The sequence below is a fragment of the Crocodylus porosus genome, unplaced genomic scaffold, assembly GCF_001723895.1.
Source record: "Crocodylus porosus isolate Cpor-Errol unplaced genomic scaffold, CroPor_comp1, whole genome shotgun sequence".
In the NCBI taxonomy this organism is placed as follows: domain Eukaryota; kingdom Metazoa; phylum Chordata; order Crocodylia; family Crocodylidae; genus Crocodylus; species Crocodylus porosus.
Genome location: NW_017728933.1, coordinates 2,734,917 through 2,758,890, shown reverse-complemented (window position 1 = coordinate 2,758,890; position 23,974 = coordinate 2,734,917). Strand labels below are relative to the sequence as shown.

Below are 23,974 nucleotides of genomic sequence, written 5' to 3'. Positions count from 1 at the left end.
TTCACTTGATGAGATCTGCAGAGTGGTGTTGGACCCTATGTTTGGGCAGAATATGCTCTTGAGGGTAGAATGAGATAGGTGACTTGAATCATTATTTGGGGGCATGTTTGTTTTTTGAAGAAATGAGGAAAAAACAGATTCCTCCGTTAAATTAACACTCTGCTAATGAAGAAAAAACAATTTGGCTTCTTTCTAACACTTTGGAGCCTGTCCTACGGTCCTTAAATGTATTTGCATTACTTGTTCAAAGAAAAAAGCCGACATGAAATAGAATTCAATGTTAATGTTCACAACATTTTATCATTTTTGCATGCACTATGTCATGTTTAATTTGATATAAGCTTATAGAATGGATACTTGTATGTTTTGCACAAAAAGTATATATTACATAACTGTTATTTTAGTGTATATAATTTGTGCTCCTTATTTTATTGTATTGTCTTGATAAAAGCCATAAATAAACTAGTGCTACTACTACTACTACGGCTCCAGCGCAAGATGCACAGGTGAAAGCCCGTTGTGCCCCCATAAGCCCAGGCATCCCCTCCAAGAGACCCCAGGACCCTGATGAGCCCCAGCCTGCCTGCAGGTAAGCAGGGGCCCGTGGTGGGAGGAATGTAGCCCAGCAGGGAGGCAGCTGAATGGAGCCGAGGAGAGTCATGCCCCCCACCTGAAACCTACTTGGCCCAATCTCCCAGCAAGTCACACAACTGGGCTGCCAGCACATGAGACAGTTTTGGGGAGCACTTACCTGTCCCCTCCTTCGGTGGGGGGTAGGGACCCCCTTAGCCCCCTGAGAGCAGCACGGTGCTGGCCGGCCCTTCTGCACATTCGCACGGTTTAAAAAGGGCCCAGCAACGGCAGAAGCCGCACGTGGGTCCTGGCTCCGGTGCAAGAAGCACAGGTGAAATCCTGTTGCACCCGTATGAGCCCAGGGACCCCCCAAAGAGACCCTAGTGAGCCCCAGCCTACCTACAGGTAAGCAGGGGCCCATGGTGGGAGGGGTGTAGCCTAGCAGAAAGGCAGCTGAGTGGAGCCAAGGAGGGTCATGACCCCCCCCACAGTTCCTACTTCACCCAGCCCCCCAGGGAGCCACACGACTGGAGCCTTGCAAATAGGATGCACAAACAGGCATGCTTCTGGGCCCAGTGCCTGAGTTAGTGCAGGAGTTCACACATGAGGGGTGCGGGAGGGCCCGAGGCCCTGCCAGTGAATTGCAGGGCAAGTAGTCCCACCAGTAGCTGGCCTACCATTTGGCACGATGCAGATGGGCACACGCTGCACCTCAAAGGTCCCTTCGGAGTCTGTGGCCTCCCCCGCTGGCACCTCAGAGGCCTCCATGCAGACAGAGCTTCTGGCTCTCAGCTGCGGGGGCTGCCTGACATGTTTCCAGGCTTATGGGACTGGGAGCACGGCCACCTCCCCTTGCGAGGTTTGCTTCACTTTGGAGTCTCTAGGGCACCAGATAGAGGAGCTCCAGGCCACAGTGCAGAGACTGCTTGCCATCAGGGATGGCGAGCAGGAGATAGACTCGTACTGCTAGGCCCTTCACCCCCTGGAGGTGGAGGGTAGACCAAGGTCACCTTCCAGGACAAGGGAGGACTCAGGGGTCTCCTATACTGTCCAGCCAGGGGTTGAACCAACGTGGTCAAGGGCCCCAAGGCCTTCCACACGAAGGTCCCTCCCCTCTGGGGCTTTGCAACAGGTATGAACCTCTTGCAGCCCCAGTAGAGCCTGCAGAGATGCCAGCTCCTGCAGGCATGGGAGGATCACCCACCCCTACTCTCCCTGAGATGAAACACAGAGTGGTCATCATGGGAGACTTCCTCCTGAGGGGGACTGAGGGGGCAATCTGTCGCCCTGACCCCCTAGCCTGGGAGATCTGCTACTTCCCAGGGGCCTGCATCCGGGACATAGCAGAGAGGATCTCAAAGGTTATCTGGCCCTCCGACCGCTCCTTATCCATGTGGGCATGAATGACACAGCTCGGAGCAATCCCAACCAGGTCATGAGAGACTACAGGGCTCTGGGAGTACAGCTTATGGGGTTGGGGGCGCAGGTGGTCTTTCCCTCACTCCTCCTGGTTGTGGGTCATGGGCGGAAGAGGGAGAGACAGGTCGAGGTAGTCAACCAAAGACTGTGGCGCTGGTGTCATTGGCTTCGGCTTCCATGATCACAGTCTGTTCTTTAGTGAGAGAGGCAGTGGTCTGCTGGGGAGAGACGGCCTCCACCTCACTTCACTGGGGAGGAGTCTCTTCTCAGCCAGACTGGCTGATCTGCTCGAACGGGCTTTAAAGTAAGCCCACCGGAGGCTGTGGGGATTACTGCCACTGCAAGCCCACTGGGCAGCCTTTGTAAATCCAGCAGGCTAAGGCACTTAAGGGAGCCCACCCCTACCCTAGCCCTAGAACGATGTGTTGGGAAGGCAAGGGCCCCCAATAGGACACTTACGTGCCTGTACACCAATGCCAGGAGCTTGGGGAACAAACAGGAGGAACTGGTCCTCCTGCTAAACAAGAATGACTACAATCTTACAGGGATAATGGAGACCCACCTGTGACTGGGCCACAGGTATAGATGGCTATACCCTGTACAGGCAAGATCATGCAGATAAAAGGGGTGGGAATGTAGCTTTCTATGTCAAGGACAGCTACATGTCCCTGCAAATTGACATTGGCACCCGGGAAGGATGACTGGAGTCTTTCTGGGTTAAAATATGTGGGGAATGTGGCATGGGGGACATCATGGTAGAAGTCTACCACAGACCTCCTAACCAGAAACAAAAGCTGGACTAGGAATTCACCAGGGAACTGGCTGAGGCTGCACGCTCTTGGTGCATGGTTGTCACCGGAGACTTTAACTACCTGGACATTTCATGGGAAGAGATACTTGGCCAAATCCGATAGGTCACAAAGCTTCCTCACGTGCATGGCTCAGCTCTACCTGACTCAAGAAGTCAATGGGCCAACCAGAGGTAAAGCATTGCTGGACCTGGTACTGGCCAAAGGGGATGATCTAGTCAGTGACCTAAGAATCGATGGAAAGCTGGGCAATAGTGACCACGAGCTGATCACCTTTACTATCCATTGCAAAGCTGGCAAGTCAGTCAGCAATACAGAAGTCCTCGACTTCAGGAATCCACGGGGTTTAATCCTCATTGAGTTAAATAGGTTCATAAAATGTAAACCTGTTTATTTTGGAGCTTCACATCAGACTTTTGCACGGACTTGGTTTTCAAACGAATTAATCCTGGTCCCCAGCTGACATCACAGGGGAGGAGGATAGTCCAGCACTGCCCTCCTGGCCCAGGGCCCCTCACTCATGCCCTGCCATGCAGCTGTGGGAGCATGGAGACGGCAAGCTGCACAAGAACAAAAAAATCCAAAACGGAAGCAATTCAAAAGTGGAAACAATTTGAAGGGGTGAACTACAAAAAGGGCACAGTGCCACCTGGTGGATAAAGAGGCTCTTTGAATGCCTGTGTTTGCACACTGAATCCATCTACACTTTAATTCTGAGTGAGCCAAACTAATTTACATCCAAGAAGTTTTACTTTAATGAATCCAGAAAGACTTTTAAAGTGTTCAGAAAACCTGCTCGTGCACACAGTCATGTTGTTGCAATGTAAGAAAGGCAAAAAATATGGCGTGTACAAAGACCCGAAGACTATAAAGCCTTTAGTTCCTGTTTAAGTGCAGTACAGTATACGGGTGTAGGTTGTAGCCGTGTTGGTCTAAGGACATAGGCAGACAAAGTTCTTTGGGTGAATCTGATATCTTTCATTAGACCAACTTAAATAGTTGGAAAACAAAAATTTTAAGTCAGCTGTCGAGTTCAAAAACCCTTCATCAGGCTGAGGACCCATCAGCTCTAGGGCCCTATGCACTAATCCATGCTCTGGTGGCCTAGCTCCTGCTTTGTGCAGGTTTGGGGATCCACGCCGCCTCGTGCAGCCACTATAGTCCCTTCCAGCTCTCCATCAGCCCTGGGCAACACTCTGTGCACTGAGGAGGTTCAGCTCCTGGGGACGGTGTTTTACTACGTCCCACAACAGAGCCATCAGCATTCCTGGATCTTACAGCTGCACCTCCGGAAATGTAATACATCTCATCCAATGCACCAAATGCCCTGATGGAAAATGCACAGGAGAGACCAAACAACGACTGTGGACCAGAATAAATTCACACTGGAAATCTATCAAAGACAGGAATACTCAGTTACCTGTGGGGGCACATGTCTCACAAGACAACCACTCTCTCTCCAATCTCTCAGTCCAGACCCTCAAAGGAAACTTACAAAACACTTCCCAGAGACGAGCCTATAAACTCCACTTCATCAGCCTCCTGGATACTAAAAATCATGGACTAAATATAGACATTGGATTGATGACACATTATAGCCTGCCTGACATCTGACTCCCTAGGTATCTCTCCACTATTAACCCCTCTTCTCTCCCCCACCACCCAGCCTGTCTCTCACCCATTGACTCCTCAATCTACATCTTCACTGACTGCTTGTCTTGTATGCAGCCCAGCCCAGCCCAGCCTCTGGCTTTGCTTTTCATTCCATCCAGAAAGAGCACACACCAACTGCAGAAACTTCCTTAGCCTGACGAAGGGTTTTGAATCTGAAAGCTTGCTTAAAATTTTTTTTCCCAATATTTAAGTTAGTCTAATAAAAGATATCAGATTCACCCAAAGAACCTTGTCTGCCTAGTACAGTATAGAGCACCTGTCTGAAATGCTAGGAGCCCTTGATAAATGCTTAAAAATATGCATATTATATCACCACTCCTGCAATTTCCTGCACTTACCACCACTCTACCAGCAGCATAAAACACAGACAATGACTGCCCCTTGCCTAGGAAGACCAGTAGCAAAATGCCGTCCTACCTGCTGCAACCTCACCCCAAGGCTAGGGGGCAAGCTTGAACTTTCGGAGAGAGTCTTCAAGGTAAACAGAATTGGACTGCTGTGGAGGCAGCAAGAGATGAGGGGAGCTCTAAAATGAAGGGTCCTTAAGGAAGAGGTGGCATGCCATTCTGTGCCTGTTGCTCCCTCCCCATGGCTTTACGTACTGCAGGGTCACTGGTGTTGGCGGCAGCGTGGTGATTCTGCTACAGCTGCCATGCTCTGGTGGCTCAGTATGCGGCGATGCCACCGGTGAGCTCTTTGGTTGGGGGGGAGAGGGGGCTTTTGCTGTTGCTGCCGGATCCCTGTGGCTTGGCAGTTTCCTTTGCCCCTGCCACACCATCCCTGGCCACAAGTCAACTCTACCCTGTTGTCTGCTTTCATCTCCTTAATCTGTCCATTTTCTGTCCCCTGACATGCAAAGAAAACAAATTTTCACCACATCAATACGCTTTTGCATTTTTCTCTGTTACCTTCTTCAGAGTGTCTGAGCATCAGCCAGGGGAGCGCTGAAGAACACAGGGCAGAGGGAGGGGGTGAGCAACAACAACACAAGAGAAAGGCAGTCTTCCTCCCCTCATTTCCAGGGTTTGGGACCACAAGTACTGTTGACAGTGCTGCTTGCTCCAGTCTGCTCTATAGTGCATAGGAATGCCACATGCACACAAAGGAGCAGGAGCTCATGCAGAGTAGCGGCAGAGAATTTAGCTATTTAGTTCCAGTGAGCATCTCCTGGGCATGTGCAAACCACATTTATTCAAAGGTTTATAATTCAGGTGGATTTTCACAGGGAAGGCAAAAAGGTTTCACCCTGGCAAAATGGGCTAGTCCTCTGGCCACTGCCGAACTTCAAGTCCAAGCTCTAAGACACACAAGCAGTACTGATGTTCAGCTAAATGGGGCTTACTGTACTATATACTAGGCCTGTGCGAGTAGGCAGCTATTTGATTTGGCTTCGGATCTAGCTGCTTCAAATGCCAGGGATCCAATCTGGAGCTCCAGTTTGGTTTCCTGCTTCGATCCAGCTGAAGCAGCTTCAAAGCCACCTTGGAGATCTGGCCATAGGATATAATGAGGAATCAATGAAATATTTATAACTTTTTGTCTGATTTGGATGAAACATGCAGGAGTGGTAGCTTCTGCTGAGAGCATGAAGCCTGCCAAGTTTCAAGAAGATGGGTGCAGGGGTTTGGGAGGAACTGTACCCAAAATTCTTGAAAGCAAAACTCATGTCACGTGTATGTGCTACACCACAGGGGGGGGTGAAAACTGCAGGGATGGTAGCCGCTGGTGAGACCACAAAGCCTGCCAAGTTTGAAGGTGATAGGTGCAGGGGCTTGGGGGGAACTGCACCTCAAGCTTCTGACAGGCTAAGCTTGTGACATAGATGACCCTGTGTGTGTTAAGGCACAGTGGTCTAAAAACTGCAGGAGAAGTGGCCCCTGATGAGGCCATGAAGCCTGCTGCTGTTAAGGAGATAGGTGTAGGGGGGTTCTGGGGCCCTGCACCCCTAGCTGCTGACAGACAAAACTTGTGCCATGGGTGCTTGTGCAACTGGCAGTTGATTGTCTGTATTATTTCCTCTCCTTAGTCTGTGGTTTTGTAGGTGTTAATTCTTGCTCTTTAACTCATGTAGTAGCTAGGTAGTGTGTATTGAGCTGGTCCTTGAGTGAAATGTGATTAATTGGTAACTGGTAACGCAGTACCTTAGGAGCCAGGCCTGCAGTAGTCCCCCCTGTCCCCACCCCCTGTGTCCCAGGAGAGAGGCAGTTGCACAAGCACCCATGTCATGAGTTTTGCCTGTCACCATCTAGAGGTGGAGGGCCCCAGAAGCCCTGCACCTATCTCCTTCACAGCTGGCAGGCTTCGTGGCTCCTCTCCCCTTCTGGGGATTACACTAACCAAATGCAGCTGCTCTTATAGGAGCTCAGTCAATTGGTAATTTTCAAAAATGCCACTCTCCGGCAACGTGGACGCTCCCAGTGGAAATGACATAATTTCCCCAGCCTGTTCTGTGGCATCCAGTAAATTTCTTTGCTTGGTCTTTCTCCATAACAGGGTCATTGGCTTCCTGTTACATAATGAAATAGACCATTTCTTCTGTGATTTCTCCCCACTTCTGAAGCTAGCTTGCTATGATACTTACCTGTTTGAAATGGTTGCATTGTTTTTCTCTTTTGCTTTAACACTGGTTCCATTTCTGTTAACTACTGTGTCCTATAATTATATCCTAGAAGCCATCCTCAAAGTCCCATCCACCGCTGGCTTGCAAAAGGCTATTTCCACTTGCTCGTCTCCCCTTATTGTAGTTACCATGCTCTATGGGACACTGATTAAAATGTATGTGGTACCAGCTGCCAATCATTCCCTGGATCTGAATAAAATCTTATCTGTCTTCTACATTATTGTGACCCTAATGGTCAGTTCCTTCATTTATAGTCTGAGGAGCAGAGAAATACAAGAAACCTTGAAGAGGATGGTGAGTGGAAAAAATGGTTTTCCTTAAAAGATAAAATTGGGAAAGTGTAGCTGCCCAAAGTGTCATTAAGTATTACATACTTAATTATCCCCTAAACTGGTCTTCCCCATCTCAGCTTTCAAAGGCATGGGCCAGATCCTTGGTGGATGTAATTCAGCAAATCCCAGTTAAAGACTCTAGGCCTGAACTCCAGCTGGTGTGAATTAGTTGTGGCTCTGTTGTGGGCAAAGTCCTAGCTGCCCAGACAATGTAAACCAGATAGAGACCTACTGACATTTCCAGCTGGTGTGAATCATCCACTGCTCCACTGGAGTCAAAAGGATCAGACACTAATATGATCTTATCAGGAGCATCTCACTTTGAAGTCTGGGTAACATCCCAACTGGTCTGATTAAGCAAAGTACTACCAGAGTCTTTGACTGCCAGGGTCATTTTGCACAAGTCACTTTTCCACCTTGTGCCTCAGTTTTCCCATGTGTAAATAAAGATAACAGGTTATCTGTCAAGGAATCTTGTCCAGGAGACTTACTGGCATGGACACCCCAAGTGTTCACACATTAAAGCTCAATAATGTATGCTAAGTGCCCTTTGAGGCCATATTCAAATGAGCGCTGCTGCACATGGGGGAAAATGATGGGGTTCCCTGCCTCCACCCCAGCTTGTTGATGTCCAGGAGACCATGACTCTGCTTTAGTCAAGCAGGATGTCCTGGCTCCATGCACATGCAGAGGAAGTGGGGTAGGATTCCCCACCTGTCCACATGTTGCTGGTGCCTGGTATGCTCCAGCACGGCAGGGGTCCCTGTGCATCTGCTCTGTGCTCACATAGTGGGTAGTTGTATTTCTCCTTCTGGGTACTGCTGTATAGGGAAAATGAATTTAGGGGTCAGAACTATGCTGGAGAAGGGGTTTCATTCTTGTTCTTTTTCAAAGAAGTTTACACTGAAGATGGGGCAATGCACCCTGGGATGCTGGAGGACCACAGATTGCTATCATGCAATGTATTCCTTAGTACACATACAAAATAAAGCTTGATAGCAACCAGCTGTAAAGTTAGTATGCAATTTCAAGTCTAAGTTTATAGCTGGTAGGAGATTTTTATTGTGTGATAGCTACTTTGCACGTGTAGCTGTTCTCAGTTAATTGTGCAATAACTATGTAGACGGTGTCTTTGAAGCATCAACAAAGGCAAAATTCTCTGTAGAAGTATGGATGTTATGACTGGCTTAAGCCTGTAATGCTCTCTCACACCAGATTTATGACCCAGATGCCTTGTTCTGGGGGGACCCAAAACCCTCAAACTGACCATGACCTTTCCATTTGATAATAGACAAATTTATTGATACACAGTTACAACATAAATGAATAATACAAGCAATTCTATAGCTACTAATCCTAGGGCTGCCATCAGAGCCAAGATACATCTGGCCAAGACTTAAGCTTCACTCTGAGGTTCTTTCTTGAATGTCAGATGTCAGCAGCCTGGAGGCTGGAGGCTAAGGCCCATCCCTACAGTGGGGTGGATGAGACAGACTAGTGGTATGCCCTCTGTCCATGGTGGCCTCAGGAACCCTTTGCCGTTCTAAAGTCCTTTCTTTTGTATTGTTTTCCCCTCCAGATGACTCTTCATCCATGGCTGTCACTGATTAGTCTTTGTGTGGTTATCATACTGTCCACATTCTGTCCTGTCAGCATGTGCCTTTGTTTTACAAACCCATCACATGTACACATCCTAATTTGGGCTTTCCAGGCTTTCTCCTAATTTGGTCTATTCCACCCAAACCAGGAAACTCAGGCCCCCACTTTGGGGCCTTGTGGGCCAGTGTCAACTTATCTCATGTTATGGAACAGTGTGGTATAGGCCCAGAATTTTCCAGGCTATGGGTTTATCTTGTAGTGACACCCTGTCTGCCTTAAAGTCTGTGAGAACTGTGTGACTGTGTGACCAGAAGGGCTGTGTGAGTCTTCGGTTCCTGCTTCAGATCCGGACCTGCTTCGGAAGCTTTGGCGTCCAAAGCGGTACTTCCGGATCAAAGTGGGATCCCAGTAATGGTGTCCGGAGCGGGTCAGGGACATCCGAAGCGCTTTGGACCCACTTCAGCCATTTTGAGGGAACTAGAAGAGGGAGGGGGAGCAGGGGAGGGACAGAAAGTGGGAAGGGGGGAGGGGAGAGGGGGGGAGGGGGGAAGACTGATGTCTGTAGGTAGCCAGTGAGAAGGATTTCTCCCTGGCTACCTTTCCAATGGCAGCGTCTGCGGGGTGGGACTAAAAAAAGTGTAAAAGCCCCTGTTTCCAGCCCTTCTGTGGCTTTTGCAGCTCATTCCCTGTCAGCAACTGTGTGGGAGAGGAACACTGTGACTGAGACCTGCCTGCTGCTTTTTCGTGTTATAAAGGAGTGGTTAGGATTTAGCTTAGCTTAGCTATTCTATTCAATTAGTAGTAGTATTACACAGTAGTATTACAATTTATTTCTTTGAATTTTGTGGGGGGCACTTGTTTTGGAAATTTTGCAAAAAGGCAGTTGTGTTTTCCCAGCCAGTGTTATCTATCACTGTGCATGGAGGCACAGATTGCTTGCACTCACACACGCACATACACAGAGACCCCAAATATAGAAAAAAAATCACAGCGGAAGAAGACAGACAGATATTTACAGAAGAGCAAGACATAGATAATATATTGAGACACAAGAAGACACAAATAATTTCATTTACATCACAAGATAGACAAAATCATGAGAGCCACAAAGAAGACACACAAATAATTTCATTCACAGCAGAAGAGACAATATAGTGAGAGCCACAAAGACACACAAATAATTTCATTCACAGCACAAGATAGACACAGATATTCACAGGAGAACAAGACAGACAGATATCCAAAGGATTCACACACACACAGAGATCTTTTGCAGCACTTGAAAGATCAATATGAAGCATACTGGAAAGGCAGGTGCCAGGTCTTTTGGCAGGGGAGGGAGAGGGGGTAGAGGGAGAACTAGAGGTGCAAGCTGTCCCCTGTCCCAAACACAGATGCATTCTATTCCCGAGCAGGCATGACATCAGTGCTGCCAGTGGAAGCCAGGAGGTGGGAGCAGTGTCTGCACCTGACGTCCCTGCACCTGCACCACCTCCACTCAGTTCAGAAGTGGGCACCAGCAGTGGAATCACTGCCTCCTCCAGCCCAATTTCAGCTCTCAGCATGAGCCTCCCACTGCCAGATGAGGAGTTGGAGCTGGAACTAGGGATGCTGAGCACACTGGCTCGGGCAATTCTGGGGATTGAGGGTGAATCAGAGTTTGTGCTCCACACCTCTCAAGTTTCCCCTAGACCCAGGTCTCCTCCGGAAAGCAGCACCTTGGAGGAGGCTGAGGTTGTGGAGGCAAGTGGCTCAGCTGAGGTAGATACCCCTGCTGTTCAGCCTCGGCCTACTGAGAAGGAGAAGGCAGTCACCCAGAGTATTGGGGAGATGCTTACTCTGGATAGCCAGTCCTTCTCCCTAGATGAGCAACCAGGGTTCAGGCGGTTCGTAGCACTTCTGGCCCCATTTTACAAAGTGCCAGCATGCAGCATCTTTAGCAGGGCAGTGGTGCCCTCCCTGTATGAGGCATGCAGGGAGTACTTGAGGGAGGAGATGGACAAGGCAGGGCCGCAGATAGCCTTGCACTTCACCTCTGACATCTGGAGCAGCCGGGCTGGTGATCACACCTACCTCTCCCTCACAGGGCACTGGTGTGATCAGGCCGTCGGTGGGCTCTACTGTAAGCCGAGGTGCTGGATGAGTCCCACACAGCAAGGGAGATCATGGGGGCCATGAACTGCATGGTGCAGGGCTGGCTCGTTGGGCAGGCTGAGCTCACCCGTGGGTTCATGGTCACCAACAATGGGGCCAATATGGTGAAGGCTGTCCGTGATGCCAATTTTGTTGGCACCAGCTGTGTGGCACACAGGCTGCACCTAATAGTGAGGGATGCCTAGTGAGGGAACTGGAGAACCAAATGGAGATCCAGGGGATCAGTGTTCCTGGCTGGGGCAGGCCACTATCACCAGACGTGCAAGCACTGGTGAGGTGGCTGAAGGACGGCATCAGGAGATGGCTGGATCCCTTGTGGTTCAGTATGGTCCACATGATGGTGGGTATGTGCAACCTGAGGGTGATGGGGAGCATGTGCACTGACAGCTCCAAAACCCTTGATCACTGGACGCAGGTGCTGGTGAACAAAGTCAGGGAGGCTGAAGTGCAGAGGTGAGGGGATGTGGAAGAGGGGGATCCACTTTCCCATGCCAGCACTCCCAGCACTGGTGCCAGCACCAGCCACTCTCCTCCATGCCATCCACTGCCAATGTGGGCCATGGGCATGGCTTCAATGCTGGGGTCCAAACGCACCAGACCCCAGCCTCGGGCAGGTAGCGCTGAGGCTTTGGTGGCTACCTATCTTACTGAGGATGTGGAGCCACTGGACTGTGACCCCTTGGCCTACTGGGCATGCCGTAGCCAGATGTGGCATGATCTGGCCACGGTTCCAGCAACACCTGTCCTGTCCACTAACCAGTGTGCCAAGCTAGAGGGTGTTCAACATTGCTGCAGATGTTGTAACACCCCACCGCACCTGCTTGGATCCTATGTTGGTGGAGCAGCTGGTGTTCCTAAAGGTGAAACTCCCACTGCTGGGGTTCTCCAAGCTCCAGCTGCAGATGGACTGAGTGCCACCCTCCTCACTCTGTCTGCACCAATTTCCTTTTTTGAGTTTTTGAAAAGCCAAGTAATGCCCTGCTCTCAGCTGGAGGGAGCACTAACTGCATCACCAGCCAGCAGGGGGAAGAACATGTCCCTGCTGAGCTCATTCCCCTGCCAGGATGAACTTGGAGGTATGGGATTGGGGCAATGGGGAAGGAGGAGGCCCCAGGTCCTGGGCATGACCACTAAAACTGCACCCTGCCAGGGTAGGAAAGCCTGGTGGGACTTCTGGCAGCGTGGCAGCCCCATAAATGCCAGGACCAATGATCCCCTGGTGAAAGGTGGGTAGGAGGCACCATAACCTCCAGCTAATGCATGCACGCACAAAGTCCTGGCTGGGGAACGCCCAGACTTGTCATGTCTTTGACAGGCCTGACACTTGCTGTTTACAGTGCAGTTGTGAAGCTCCCGGTGAGCTCAGTTTAGCTGCCCAGGATGCCAGCTTTAGGGTTGAAAACCCCTTTGTCAGGCTGAGGAAGTACCTGCAGGTGGTCCTGGATGGAAGGAATAGCAAAGAAGCCAGATGCTGGCCTGGCCTGCAATGCAGGCAAGAAAACCAGTCAGTGAAAATAGAAACTGAGGTGTCAGGGGATGAGGGACAGGCTGGGGTCAGGGGTAGGGGGGAAAGCGGGATGTAGCAGCGCAGGTAAAAGTGCAGAGGTGCCTGGGGTGTCAGATGTCTGGCAGGTCAGAGTGTGCCAGAACTCCACTGTGTATATTGAGTCCATGAGTTTCTGTACCTACTACCTAGGAGGCTGATGAAGTGCAGTTCATAGGCCCAGGTCTGAAAAGTCGTTTGCATTGTAATTTGTTCCCTCTCAGGATCAGGCCCGAGAGCCTGGAGGTAGTGTTTTTTTGGTGAGGAATGTGTCCCCACAGGTAGTTGGGTTTTGTTGTCTTTGATAGATTCTGGTGTGCAGTTTGTGGGGGTAATGGAGATAGTTGGCAAGTTTTGTGTTTTGAGCTGTAGGAAGTTGGGTTCAGTTCTGGTGATGAGGTTAGGTGCTTGTTTGAATGTACAAACCACTTTTCAGAGCTGGGCCTATGAACTGCATATGTATGATATAATGTCATTTAAAACCTCTCTATCTAACTGAACATGTCCATGTATATCAAGACTCCAGAAACATTTTGACGTGAACTCATAAATAGAGAAAAGCAAGCAACTGTTGGACATAAAACCAACACGCGGGTTCAGCAAATCAGGGTTTATTGCATAGTAATGCGCAATCAAGTCAGACTATTTAGCATCACACCACACACTAATGTCATATATTCGTCATGCACACCATTTACACTATGTCACCAATCTGTGGGTCTTGGAGTCATGCTGTGATGGCCAGTCACAGGCTTCTTTAAGGTGATGTCCAGTCAAGAGAAGGCACCAGCTCTCTCTTTCTCTTGATGTGTGGTTAGGTTGGTGTTGGTGTCAAGGTGCTCATCAGGCTGCTTTTTACTTCCTTTTCATTTCCTTTCACAGGAACAGCAAAAAACCTGTTTGCTCCCCAGTAAGTCCAGGGAGCAAAGCTGTGGAAATTCCTACCCAGAGATATGGTGCTGATTTTGCTTTCTTCCTCTACGATCATGCACCTCACCATGTGGTAAGGACCCTTTAAGATGATCAGGCAGGTAGGGCCTGTGGACTATGAGGTCTTTAAACCCGGGCACTGACAAGAACACTAAATCTATCACATCAACGTCCTCAAGATGTCAAAGACACCACAAGGGTGGATGGTGCAGCATGATGATGAGAATGAGCAGCTAGGACCCCTTTGTTTGGAACAGAGGACTAGTGAGATCCCAGGACACAAGTTCAGTTTGGGGAGGACCTGAGTACTGAGCAATGATGGGAACTGATGGAGATGGTGAGAACCTTCCAGGCTGTGTTCTGAGAGATACCTGGGCAGGCCCAAGGAGTGGGGAACAAGATTAGAACTCCACCTGGCACACTGGTCAGAGAGAGGTGGAGACCCATACCCCAACAGGTGCAAGAAGAAGTATGGCAAGAAATAAATAAGATGCAGAGGCAGGGGATCATCTATCCATCACAAAGTCCCTGGCACAGCCCCATACTGCCCATCACCAAACCCGATGAGTAAATTCGTCTGTGCATGGACTACTGGAAGTTAAATGCATCAATGACTTTTGACGCATTCCCTATGCCCCATGTTGCTCACCTCCTGGAGAAGATAGGGGAAGCGAGATATATATCCATCATTGACCTAGCCAAAGGATACTGGCAAATCCCAATGAGACCTTCAGACTGTGCCAAGATGGCCATTGGAACACCCTGGGGCTTATATGAGTTCCTGTGGATGACCTTCAGGCTCAACAGGGCTGCAGCCACTTTGCAAAGGCTCATGGATTCCCTGTTGGCCCCACACATGACCTATGCTGTTGCCTACATCGATGACAATAGTCATCTTCACTAATGAATGGACACAGCAACTCCACACCCTGAGGGCCATCCAAGGAGAGCTGGAAGTGGCTGGAATGATGGCTAATCCCAAGAAATGCAAACTGGTCAGGCACTAGACCAAGTACTTGGGATTTAGTGTAGGTTGGGGAATGATCAGACACCCAAAATACAAGGTTGAGGCGATACATCGCTTTCAGAAGCCACGGAACTGGCAACAACTATGTTCCTTCTTGGGACTCACTAACTATTATTGGAGGTTCGTTCCACACTTTGTGGAGCTTGCTGCACCCTTCTTTGATGCCCTGAGAGCAAAGGATGTGAAGGCCTCACAATAGCCCCCTGAGACGGTAAAAAGCTTTGAGCCTAAAGGAGGCCATGTGTAGAGATGTGGTAGTGCATGCCCCTGACTTTTCAGCACCTTTTATCTTGCAGACAGACACATCCAGCAGTGCCTTGGGGGCTGTCCTGCTACAATGGTGGGGAGAAGACAAGCATCCCATCGCGTTCGCTAGCCATAAACTTAACTCGGCAGAAGTCAGGTACACTATGATAGAAAAAGAGTGCCTAGCAATATGTTGGGCAATTAAGTATTTTAGATACTACCTGATGGGCCGGAAGTTTCTAGTAGTCACAGATCATGCCCAACCCCAATGGTTGATGAGGGCCCATAGAGACAATACCCAAAGAACTTGTTGGGCACTTGCCCTACAACCTTTCAAATTCATGATGGTGGACCACCTGGGCAAAGACAACCTCGTGGTGGACTTCCTTTGCAGATATATCAACCCAGATGACCCAGCCGAGGAAGCGCAGCAAGCACACCAGGGACATCACCAGATAGTGCCAGAAGATGGGCAAAACATCAAGACACCACAAAGACGCCTAGTGGGGGAAGTCTGTGGTGGTGGGAAACACCCGCGGGGGTCAGAAGCACAGGGGGCAGACCCTGATGCCTCCAAAGAAGGGAACAGGGACACCCCTGCCACGGAGAACTTACCCCTCAGGCAGGCTGGGGTGGAGAAGAAGCAACAGGAGTTGGTGTTTTGCTGGCTTTTTAAGTGTCTGCCAATCAAGGTGGGGGTGGCCAGCTGATAATGTCAGCTAGGGTCCTGCCGCGTGAGATTTAAAAACCCCACCAGAAGTTAAGTGGGGGAAGGCCAGCTGGGAGAACACCAGGTACGGCAAGAGCTGGCGGACCAGCAGGAAGGATCCCTGACCCTGCTCCATGGCAGAGGGGCAAGGGCAGTAGATGGCATCTGGCAGGGAACTGGCAAATCCTGGCCCTGGAGCATTAGAGGATCCAAGACAGTGATTCTCCTTAAGCAAATTGACTGTCTCCATCAACTCAGACCCTGAAGGCCTCAGGGTCAGCGTAGGGATTACTGTGGTCAGGCTGATTGTCTGAGCCTTGCTGTAACCATGATTGTGGGGGAGATGCCCCTTTGGCCAATTCCTGTGTCATAGCTCTGAGTTGGGGCAATGAGACAAAGATCTATGTAGTTGGAAAGTGAATGGGATGTAGGGAGATGGAGCCCCAAGAACCACCGCGGCTGAGTATCCTGTCTTTGGGTCAAGAGGCCCAAGGGGGCATGTTCAAAAAGGAGCACTGGAGAAAGGGCTGGACAGTGTCTGGCCTACGGTGTAGTGGTGAAACTACTGTTCTGGGAGGTCAGCGATGCCCAGATCCAAACACCCTCTTTTTGAGTAGGACCCAAGATCTCTGGCTGCCCTTGTGAGTGCCCTAGGCACTCAAGTATTTGAGTGAAAAGATGTGATGTCTTACATACTTTTTGTTGCCAGTTCATATGCCCAGTCTCTGTGAGGATATAGTCATATATGGTTGTCCACACACCCAGGTACAGAATGCCAACTTGCACTTACGTGGCATTTTTGGCCTTAGGGGCCCATGCAGGCAACCCAGTTGTAACACCTAGATCTTCAGGAGAGACTAATGTCACCCTAAGTTCTTTGAGTTTTGTCCTGTGCACAGCTGATGACATTTCACTCTAAAACATTGAGAAAAGTGGCCATTAATTCATCTCCATACATAGATTATATTGCAACCTGCCTGAGTCCCTGAAAAAAATGTAATTGCAAAAGGTGAGTGAATCTTCCTGCTCCTCATTGGGTTTTTTTTGTGACTCAGTCTTACAGTCAAGTGGCACTCTGTGACAAAACCCCATGTAATATGGATTATCAGGTACTTGAAGAGGATAAATTAGAATTATACCCAGGCTAGGGACAAAAGTTGCACATAAACTGGTATAAATGATCGGAAACTGGTTCAAATCTGTAACACAACAGACATTCAGTGCTTTCACAATGGCTGAGCCCAATTTAAGATAAAACTGGATGGATGTAGACTTAACTGATTTAGGATAAATGGCTGTTGACTTGCTGATCGGTTCAATCTACACAGTTTAGACTAACCTGCAAAGATTGCATCAGTTTAGCCTCAGGGTTTTTGACTGTCTGTACTTTGTCCCAGACACCTTAAATAGACACCCAATAGGTGAAATAGAATCAAGCTGTAGGTGCTTTTCCATTCAAAGGTATAATTTTGTTCCCGATGTGATGAAATGTAAAACTCTTTGTCCTGAAACGCAGGAGTCCATTCTTTTCATTTCACTTCCTAATTTTTAGTTTCTGATATCAAGAAGATGGAAGAACACTTAGAAAAAATGTAAGCATTAGCACCATTGTATTTAAGTTTTATTTTGTGGAAATATTCTCAAACTATCCCTGCCCCCACTACACCCCCTGCTGCCCAATTAACAAACTAGCAAATAAACATTTGAAAACTTTTATTCATACCATAGGAATGATTACAATTCCCTTAAAAACACTGATATCTGTGTGGACTCTACAATCTCTTAGAATCAAACCCCACCATGTTATTTTTAAAGCGGACATTTTATGGAACAAAGGGATGGTTCTTGACAACATAACTCAAACCAGATAAAGTAAGGCTCCTCCTTGACTGGTCCCTGTTCCTCCCTCCCCTGCATTGCCCAATCCCTGCATGAGTAGATAGAGGCATTCTGCTTCCTGCCCAAGCACCCCTCATCTGCCCAGCCCACTACTGCTTGGCTGCTATGCAATAACAGAACCACAGCGATAAGTTAATAGTTTAAGAAATAGACTGGTGCTCAATTCCCTCTCTTTAATTTAAAGATGGCAAAGTTACCTTTCTTCTAATGAAAGGTTAAAAGTTCAAAGCAGTGTGGAGATAGTACTGTTTGTGAAAGCATTTGACTACCCAGGCAGATACTGTATCCATCAGCAATGGGTCCAAGCACTGATCCCATTGACATGAACAGCCAGACTCCCAAAGGAAGTCAGGCTCTCTAGCTTTCAGGCCTATATGTAGTAGTAGCTGATGAATTAATACACAAAGACTGTTGTATACAGTGATCTTACACAGAGATACAAGCTAAGTCCCAGGGGTGGCTCACCTCCTTTGTATTTAGGAATTTGGGCAGGCAAACAGGAAATCTATGGAAACTGATCTCAGTAGTTTTATGAAGTGAAAGAAGTGAATACAAGCGATTTTTTATTCCTTTATATAAGCAGTAGATGGCAGGAAAGGACAAGAAATGAGAAAGAAGCATCCATGTACTAAATGAATAGAAAAAAAAGGATTACTGAGAAGATGCCACCCTTCTCTGCCTCCTGCCTGACATAAGCCTAACATGGATACCTACCTCTCTTTGTGAAGAAAACAGATTTTCTAGGACATGAGAATGATAAAAATGAATAAAAACCAATGAAGCTCTCAACAACACAATCAATAAATTATAGTAACAATAATTATTTATACAATACATAAGGTTCATGGTCATGATGATGATGGTGACAATTAGCTTAAGGTTTATTTGAGATGAGCAGACCATAGTGTATGGAAACAAAGTAATAGATGGTCCTTCCCACAAAGATCTTACAATATAAGTATAGAAGGAAGCAGGAGGGGAGAAAGTGGGAAAGAAACTTGGGCAGAGAGAGGAAACTTCTGTTTGCTATCACACAGGCTCTTAGTCGTTATTTTATCTAGCAGCAATGGATCCAAAACCTGATAATTTTGTCATCAAAGGCCTAACTTCCAGAGGCAGCCAGGGTTTCTAAGGGTGAAGTTACATACAGTATTACACTTAAACCATACTAATGGCACTGAAACCTCAAGTGTTCACACATTAAAGCTCAATAATGTATGCTAAGTGCACTCTGAGGCCATATCCAGATGACCGCTGCCATGCAGTATGTGGTGCTGCAGACCCATCCATGGCACCACACACCAACATTGTGGGCTGCCTGTGGACCAGCAGGGTGTCCCCAGCTTCATGCATGCATGGCGGGTAATGATGGAGTCCCCCCCAAACTCACCGCAGCTTGTTGTTGTCCAGGAGACCATGGCTCTGCTTTAGTCAGGCAGGGTGTCCTGGCTTCATGGACACGTGGAGGAAGTGGAGTATGATTCCTGACCTACCCATATGCTTCCTGCTGTCTGGGATGCTCCAGCCTGGCAGGGGTTCCTGTGCATCTGCTCTGTGCTCACATAGTAGGTAGATTTTATTTCTACATCTAGGTGCTGCTGTGTAGGAAAAAATGAACATAGGGGTCAGAACTATGCTACGGAAGTGGTTTTATTCTTGTTCTTTTTCAAAGAAGTTTACACTGGAGATGGAGCAATGCACCCTGGGATGCTGGAGGACCACAAAGTGCTATTATGCAACATATTCCTTAGTACACATACAAAATAAAGCTTGATAGCAGCCAGCTGTAAAGTTAGTATGCACTTTCAAGTCTAAATTCAAGTCTAAATTTATAGCTGGTAGGAGAATTTTATTCATCAGGAACTTGGTCAACATCTGTTCACTAAGGCACCCCCGGAGAAGACCAAGACCAATGGATACAAACTCCTGGAACGCCACTTCAGGCTTAATGCCAGGAAAAACTCCTTCATAGTCAGGGTGGCCAGACTGTGGAATAAACTCCCTCCAGAGGTGGTGTGGTCACTTAGCCTGGAGGGTTTCAAGAGGATACGGGACAGTCACCTCGCTGGGGTCACCTAACCCCAGCTGTCTCCCTGCCTACAGCTGGGTTGTTGGAGCCAGTGATCTGCAAGGTCCTTTTCAGCCCCTAACAATATATGAACTATGAAGTCTTTCAGTCGTGCTCTAACAGCCTGTTGATACACCTGTAGCTGTGCACATGGCACAATGTCTCCAATGCGTAGGGAAAGCAATTCTGCAACTGGAATAATGTCTAGAGGCCCCCATAGAAATTCAGATGCCTTGAGTTGAAGATCTAATAGTAGGATTGAAGGGTAAATCTTTTGTTCAAAGATTTTATTGTCTAAAGGTGAACATGACCATCAGATCCCTGCTTAACAAATACCAGCTGATTCCACCCAGTGAGTCCAGACTACTGTAAAACCCATATTTATTGTGTATTACAACTTGTATATGTGATAACAACTCTTATACAACTACTTGCAAATCCATCAGTAATGAAAGGAAATGAAACATATTTGTTTTTACAATTATGTAGATGTTATTACTTAGTTATGCAATAAAAAGCTGACAATCTTCTGTGACTAAAAATATTGCTCTGAGTGATTTTCCACTTGTTTCCTTGCATATGAATGATAGAATGTCATTTGAAACCTCTGTATCTAGCTGAACCTTTCCATGTATATCGACTCTAGAAACATTTTGATGTGAACTCATAAACAGAGAAAAGCATGAAACAATGTACAGAGCAGCCTGAAAAGCAGGGCGTTCCCCTTAGAGCCGGAGACCCCAAAAAAGGAAGAGTTCCTATTCCAGCCCCACTTGCTAACTCTAATGTGCAATCTTACCCTAAGCTCTTAAACCTTGTACTACTTTATACACAATGTCCCACCTTCTACTTAAGAAATAAAGACTGTGCCTTTACATTTAATTCCAGCATCATCTAGAATCTACTCCAGAACAAGAACAACAAAAACATCTATATCTGGAAGTGTGACTCCTTCTGTGCTGTGACTGGGTTGTCTGTAGGGATGACTGAGGTGCCCAAACCCACAAGAAAATGCTTAGTGCATTCCTGAAGAAAGTGGCTAAGTTTGGTAGAGAGGTGGGCTTTCAATGCCACACCCTCTCTTCTCTGTTATGCCCTGGGTGGCTTAATAATCGCTCCCACTCCATGTCACTGGTGTGAGTAGCATGCTTAAGTGCCCACCCATTCATATGCTGTGTAGGGGAAATGCACGTGCAAAACTTGGCTTTATGAACTTATCCAGAAGTCTGTAATTAGCTTTGGTGATAATGAACAAGGCTATTCAGATGTTCCTTTGTGGATCTGTAACTTAGTCATCAGGAGCCCATGAAGAGGAGTATAGAATTGGCCAGTGCAACCAGGGTGGTATGTGGAAAGGTACCCCCTTGCCAGTCGAAGGGATGTCAGCAGGTGCAGGTATGCTGTGGGGAGTGTGGCTGCCTAGCTGTAGGCCAGCTCACCTCCTTTCCTTACAGAGCAGAGAGCCAGGACACCCAGTGATATTTAACTGTGTACATGTTTAATGATACAAAATAATAGAAAACTTATAACCATAAACTTACATACATATATCTATAGGCATATATATACATACACATAGGTTATTTACAAATATAGGTTTACACCAGCAATAGCTCTTTTCAACCCTGAACTCTGGCACAGGTCTATCCCCTGCAGCCTTCTGATTAGACTGCAGCTCCTGTCCCCTGGCAGAGCCCTCTAGCAGCAGACAAAGGAGCACTTAGGATAAAACACAGGTTAATTAACAATGCAACAAAAGGAATAACTAGCAATGAAGGGACAATAATTGAACATACACAATGACATTACATCAGTAGAGTCACCAACATATATAGCTAACCAATACAATACATTTAGACATAAACAGCTTACAATCCTCTCATATATCAACAATAGGCATGCAGTATTACATACAGAATCCCAACAGCATAAGTATCCAGACTGTAGCCATTGACACAGCAGCTGTGCCCTAAGAAGAAATGGCAATGCAGGAGAAGATCCTATTACCTAACAGACCATCATTACTCTCTCCCAGGTCACTCACCTAGGAGGGACCTGTAACCATGACACCACCATTAACAAATAGGGCCCATTGTCCCCACTCCTCATGGACTTCCCCTGGATCCCTGCAGTGAGGAAGGCTTCTCCTCCCCTGTGGGAATCCCCTTTCCAGATAACTCATGACTCCTAGCATCCTCCATTGGAGGGGTGGTCAACCTGTCCAGTCTCTGCTCATGGCAAGAAGACCCCAGCTGCCTGGTGCAGTCATGGAGGCCTATCAGCTCTCTCTCAGCCTGCTGTGGACTGCCCTGTGCCTGGGACCTGTGCTGCCTCATGAAGCTGCAGCAACCTGTCAGCTCTATGGCACTGGGCACTGATTTGTGCACTGATATGTCGGCTCATCTTGCCCATCTTTCTCCTGTCTTGCTTCTGAAGTAACTCTGACATAGTCTCCTTTTCCCTCTGGACAGTTTTTTAGGTTGACCTGCAGCAGTAGCCGTGCCTCTGGGCATGACACTGGTCAGTCTGGGCACAGGTCTCATTGCTTTCCCTTGATTGTTCTGGTACAGTTGTGTGGGTACCTTATTTATGACCCAGATACCTTGTTCCAGGTGGATCCAAACCCTCACGCCAATCATACCCTTTCCATTCAATAATAGGTAGATTTTATTGATGCATAGCGATAGCAGATAAGAATAATACATGAAATTATATATCTACCCATCCTAGGGCTATCCTGAGAGTCAAGGTACATCTGGCTAGGACATGAGCTTCACTCTGAGGTTCTGTCTTGAATGCCAGATGTCAGGAGCCTGGAGACTGAAGGCTGAGGCGCACCTCCCCTTCCTTGAGTGGGGTGCATGAGACGGACCGGTGGTATGCCCTCTGTCCATAGTACCTCAGGTTGTGCCTTTCCTTCAAGCAGGATTTAATTTATTCAGGTGCGTATTACAAATTACACACTTTCCTCCCCTGCCCTCCTAATCCCCTTTCATCTTCTTATGCCTTTTCTGTTCTGAAACATGGCACACCCGGTGAAAAAATTCTGCAATATTGCAATGAAAGGCCTCTCAAGGTCTGCTTGACAATCTTGTTTCTCAGGCTGTAGATGAAGGGGTTCAGTACTGGGTACACCACGGTGTTGAACAGGGCCACCACTTTTTTTTGGCCTAAGGAGACACTTCCTGGAGGTCTGGCATACAAAACAATGCAGCTTCCATATGCTATTGCCAAAGCTGTAAGATGGGAGGCGCAAGTGCCAAAAGCTTTCTGCTTCTCCGGGGCAGTTGGGATCTTCAAAATAGAGTGCAAGATGCAAGCGTATGACACCATAGTTAAACATAATGTACTCAGTCCTAAAGTTGATATCATTATGGAATCTGCCCTCTTAAGTTTTTCTGTGTCAGTGCAGGAAATTTCAAATAGTGGTGAGTTATCACAAAAGAAACTGTTGATCTGATTAGGCCCACAGAAACCCAGTTTTGTTATTAAAACTAAGTGTAAACTTGCGAGTGTGAAACCTACCGCCCAGGCAGCAATGACTAAGCAGGTGCAGAAGTTTGCCTTCATGATGGTGGCATATCGTAAAGGGTAGCAGACAGCTACATATCGATCAAATGACATAACTGAAAGGAGGGCAAACTCTGTTTCCCCCAAAAAGATGTAAAAGTAAGACTGGGCCATGCAGCCATAGAATGAAATTGTTTTTTGGCCTGAGATGAACATTAGCAGCATTTTAGGGCTTGTGACTGACGTGAACCAGATTTCCACAAATGACAAATTGCTGATGAAAAAATACATGGGAGTGTGAAGCCGCTGTTCCAGCCAGACTATAAAAATTATTAAAGTGTTTCCCAATAGGGTAGTCATATAGGCAAGGGATAGGAGAAGGAAGATGCAAAGCTTTGCTGTATTTCCAAGTGTGGAAAATCCCTCTAGGATAAATTCAGCCACAATGGTTTCATTTCTCCTCTCCATACCTGAATTCCAGCTAAAAGAAAGGGAGAAGAAAAAAGAGATGTTATGAAATTTTAAAGACCAAATATTCTCATCCATTTATACCTGTGTGAAATATGATACAATGAAAGTGTCTAAAATTGCTCAGTAAACTTGGTACACTTGCCAATTCCACTTCAAGTATTAGCAGCGATACTTGTCAGAATGCCAATTTCCCTGAAAATACGGAGTCAGGGATTCCCCAAAACTAAAAATAATTAAACAATTCCTTCCACTTTGTCCCACAATCAAATTAAATGAAAGAAAGGAAGGAAAGAAGAATGCAAAGTCCAACAACAACGCCCGTCCCTCACTGCAACAAAACAAAAATATCCCTGCTTTAGGACAGGTCAGATTTGTGCACCCCTGGAAAAAA

General features: G+C 47.5%; 2 protein-coding genes across 2 annotated transcripts; one reads left to right on the top strand and one right to left on the bottom strand.

Annotated features, from left to right (window-relative positions):
• Nucleotides 1-5,145: 5,145 nt before the first annotated feature.
• Nucleotides 5,146-8,693, top strand: LOC109317285 (olfactory receptor 493-like). Its single transcript, XM_019545890.1, has 3 exons — nucleotides 5,146-5,162; nucleotides 6,969-7,389; nucleotides 8,643-8,693. Exons 1-3 carry the CDS (start codon nucleotides 5,146-5,148, stop codon nucleotides 8,691-8,693), a joined length of 489 nt encoding a protein of 162 aa, XP_019401435.1.
• Nucleotides 8,694-22,463: 13,770 nt separating this feature from the next.
• Nucleotides 22,464-23,580, bottom strand: LOC109317312 (olfactory receptor 49-like). Its single transcript, XM_019545916.1, has one exon. It carries the CDS (start codon nucleotides 23,578-23,580, stop codon nucleotides 22,603-22,605), a length of 978 nt encoding a protein of 325 aa, XP_019401461.1. The 3' UTR covers nucleotides 22,464-22,602.
• Between the last annotated feature and the right edge of the window lie 394 nt (nucleotides 23,581-23,974).

Excerpts from the sequence above, each read along its gene's own strand:
- LOC109317285 (XM_019545890.1), top strand. Across the intron at positions 7,390-8,642 it reads AAGAAACCTTGAAGAGGATG|ATTTATGACCCAGATGCCTT; the intron begins GTGAGTGGAAAA and ends CTCTCACACCAG.
- LOC109317312 (XM_019545916.1), bottom strand. The coding sequence starts at position 23,580 with ATGGAGAGGAGAAATGAAACCATTGTGGCTGAATTTATCCTAGAGGGA.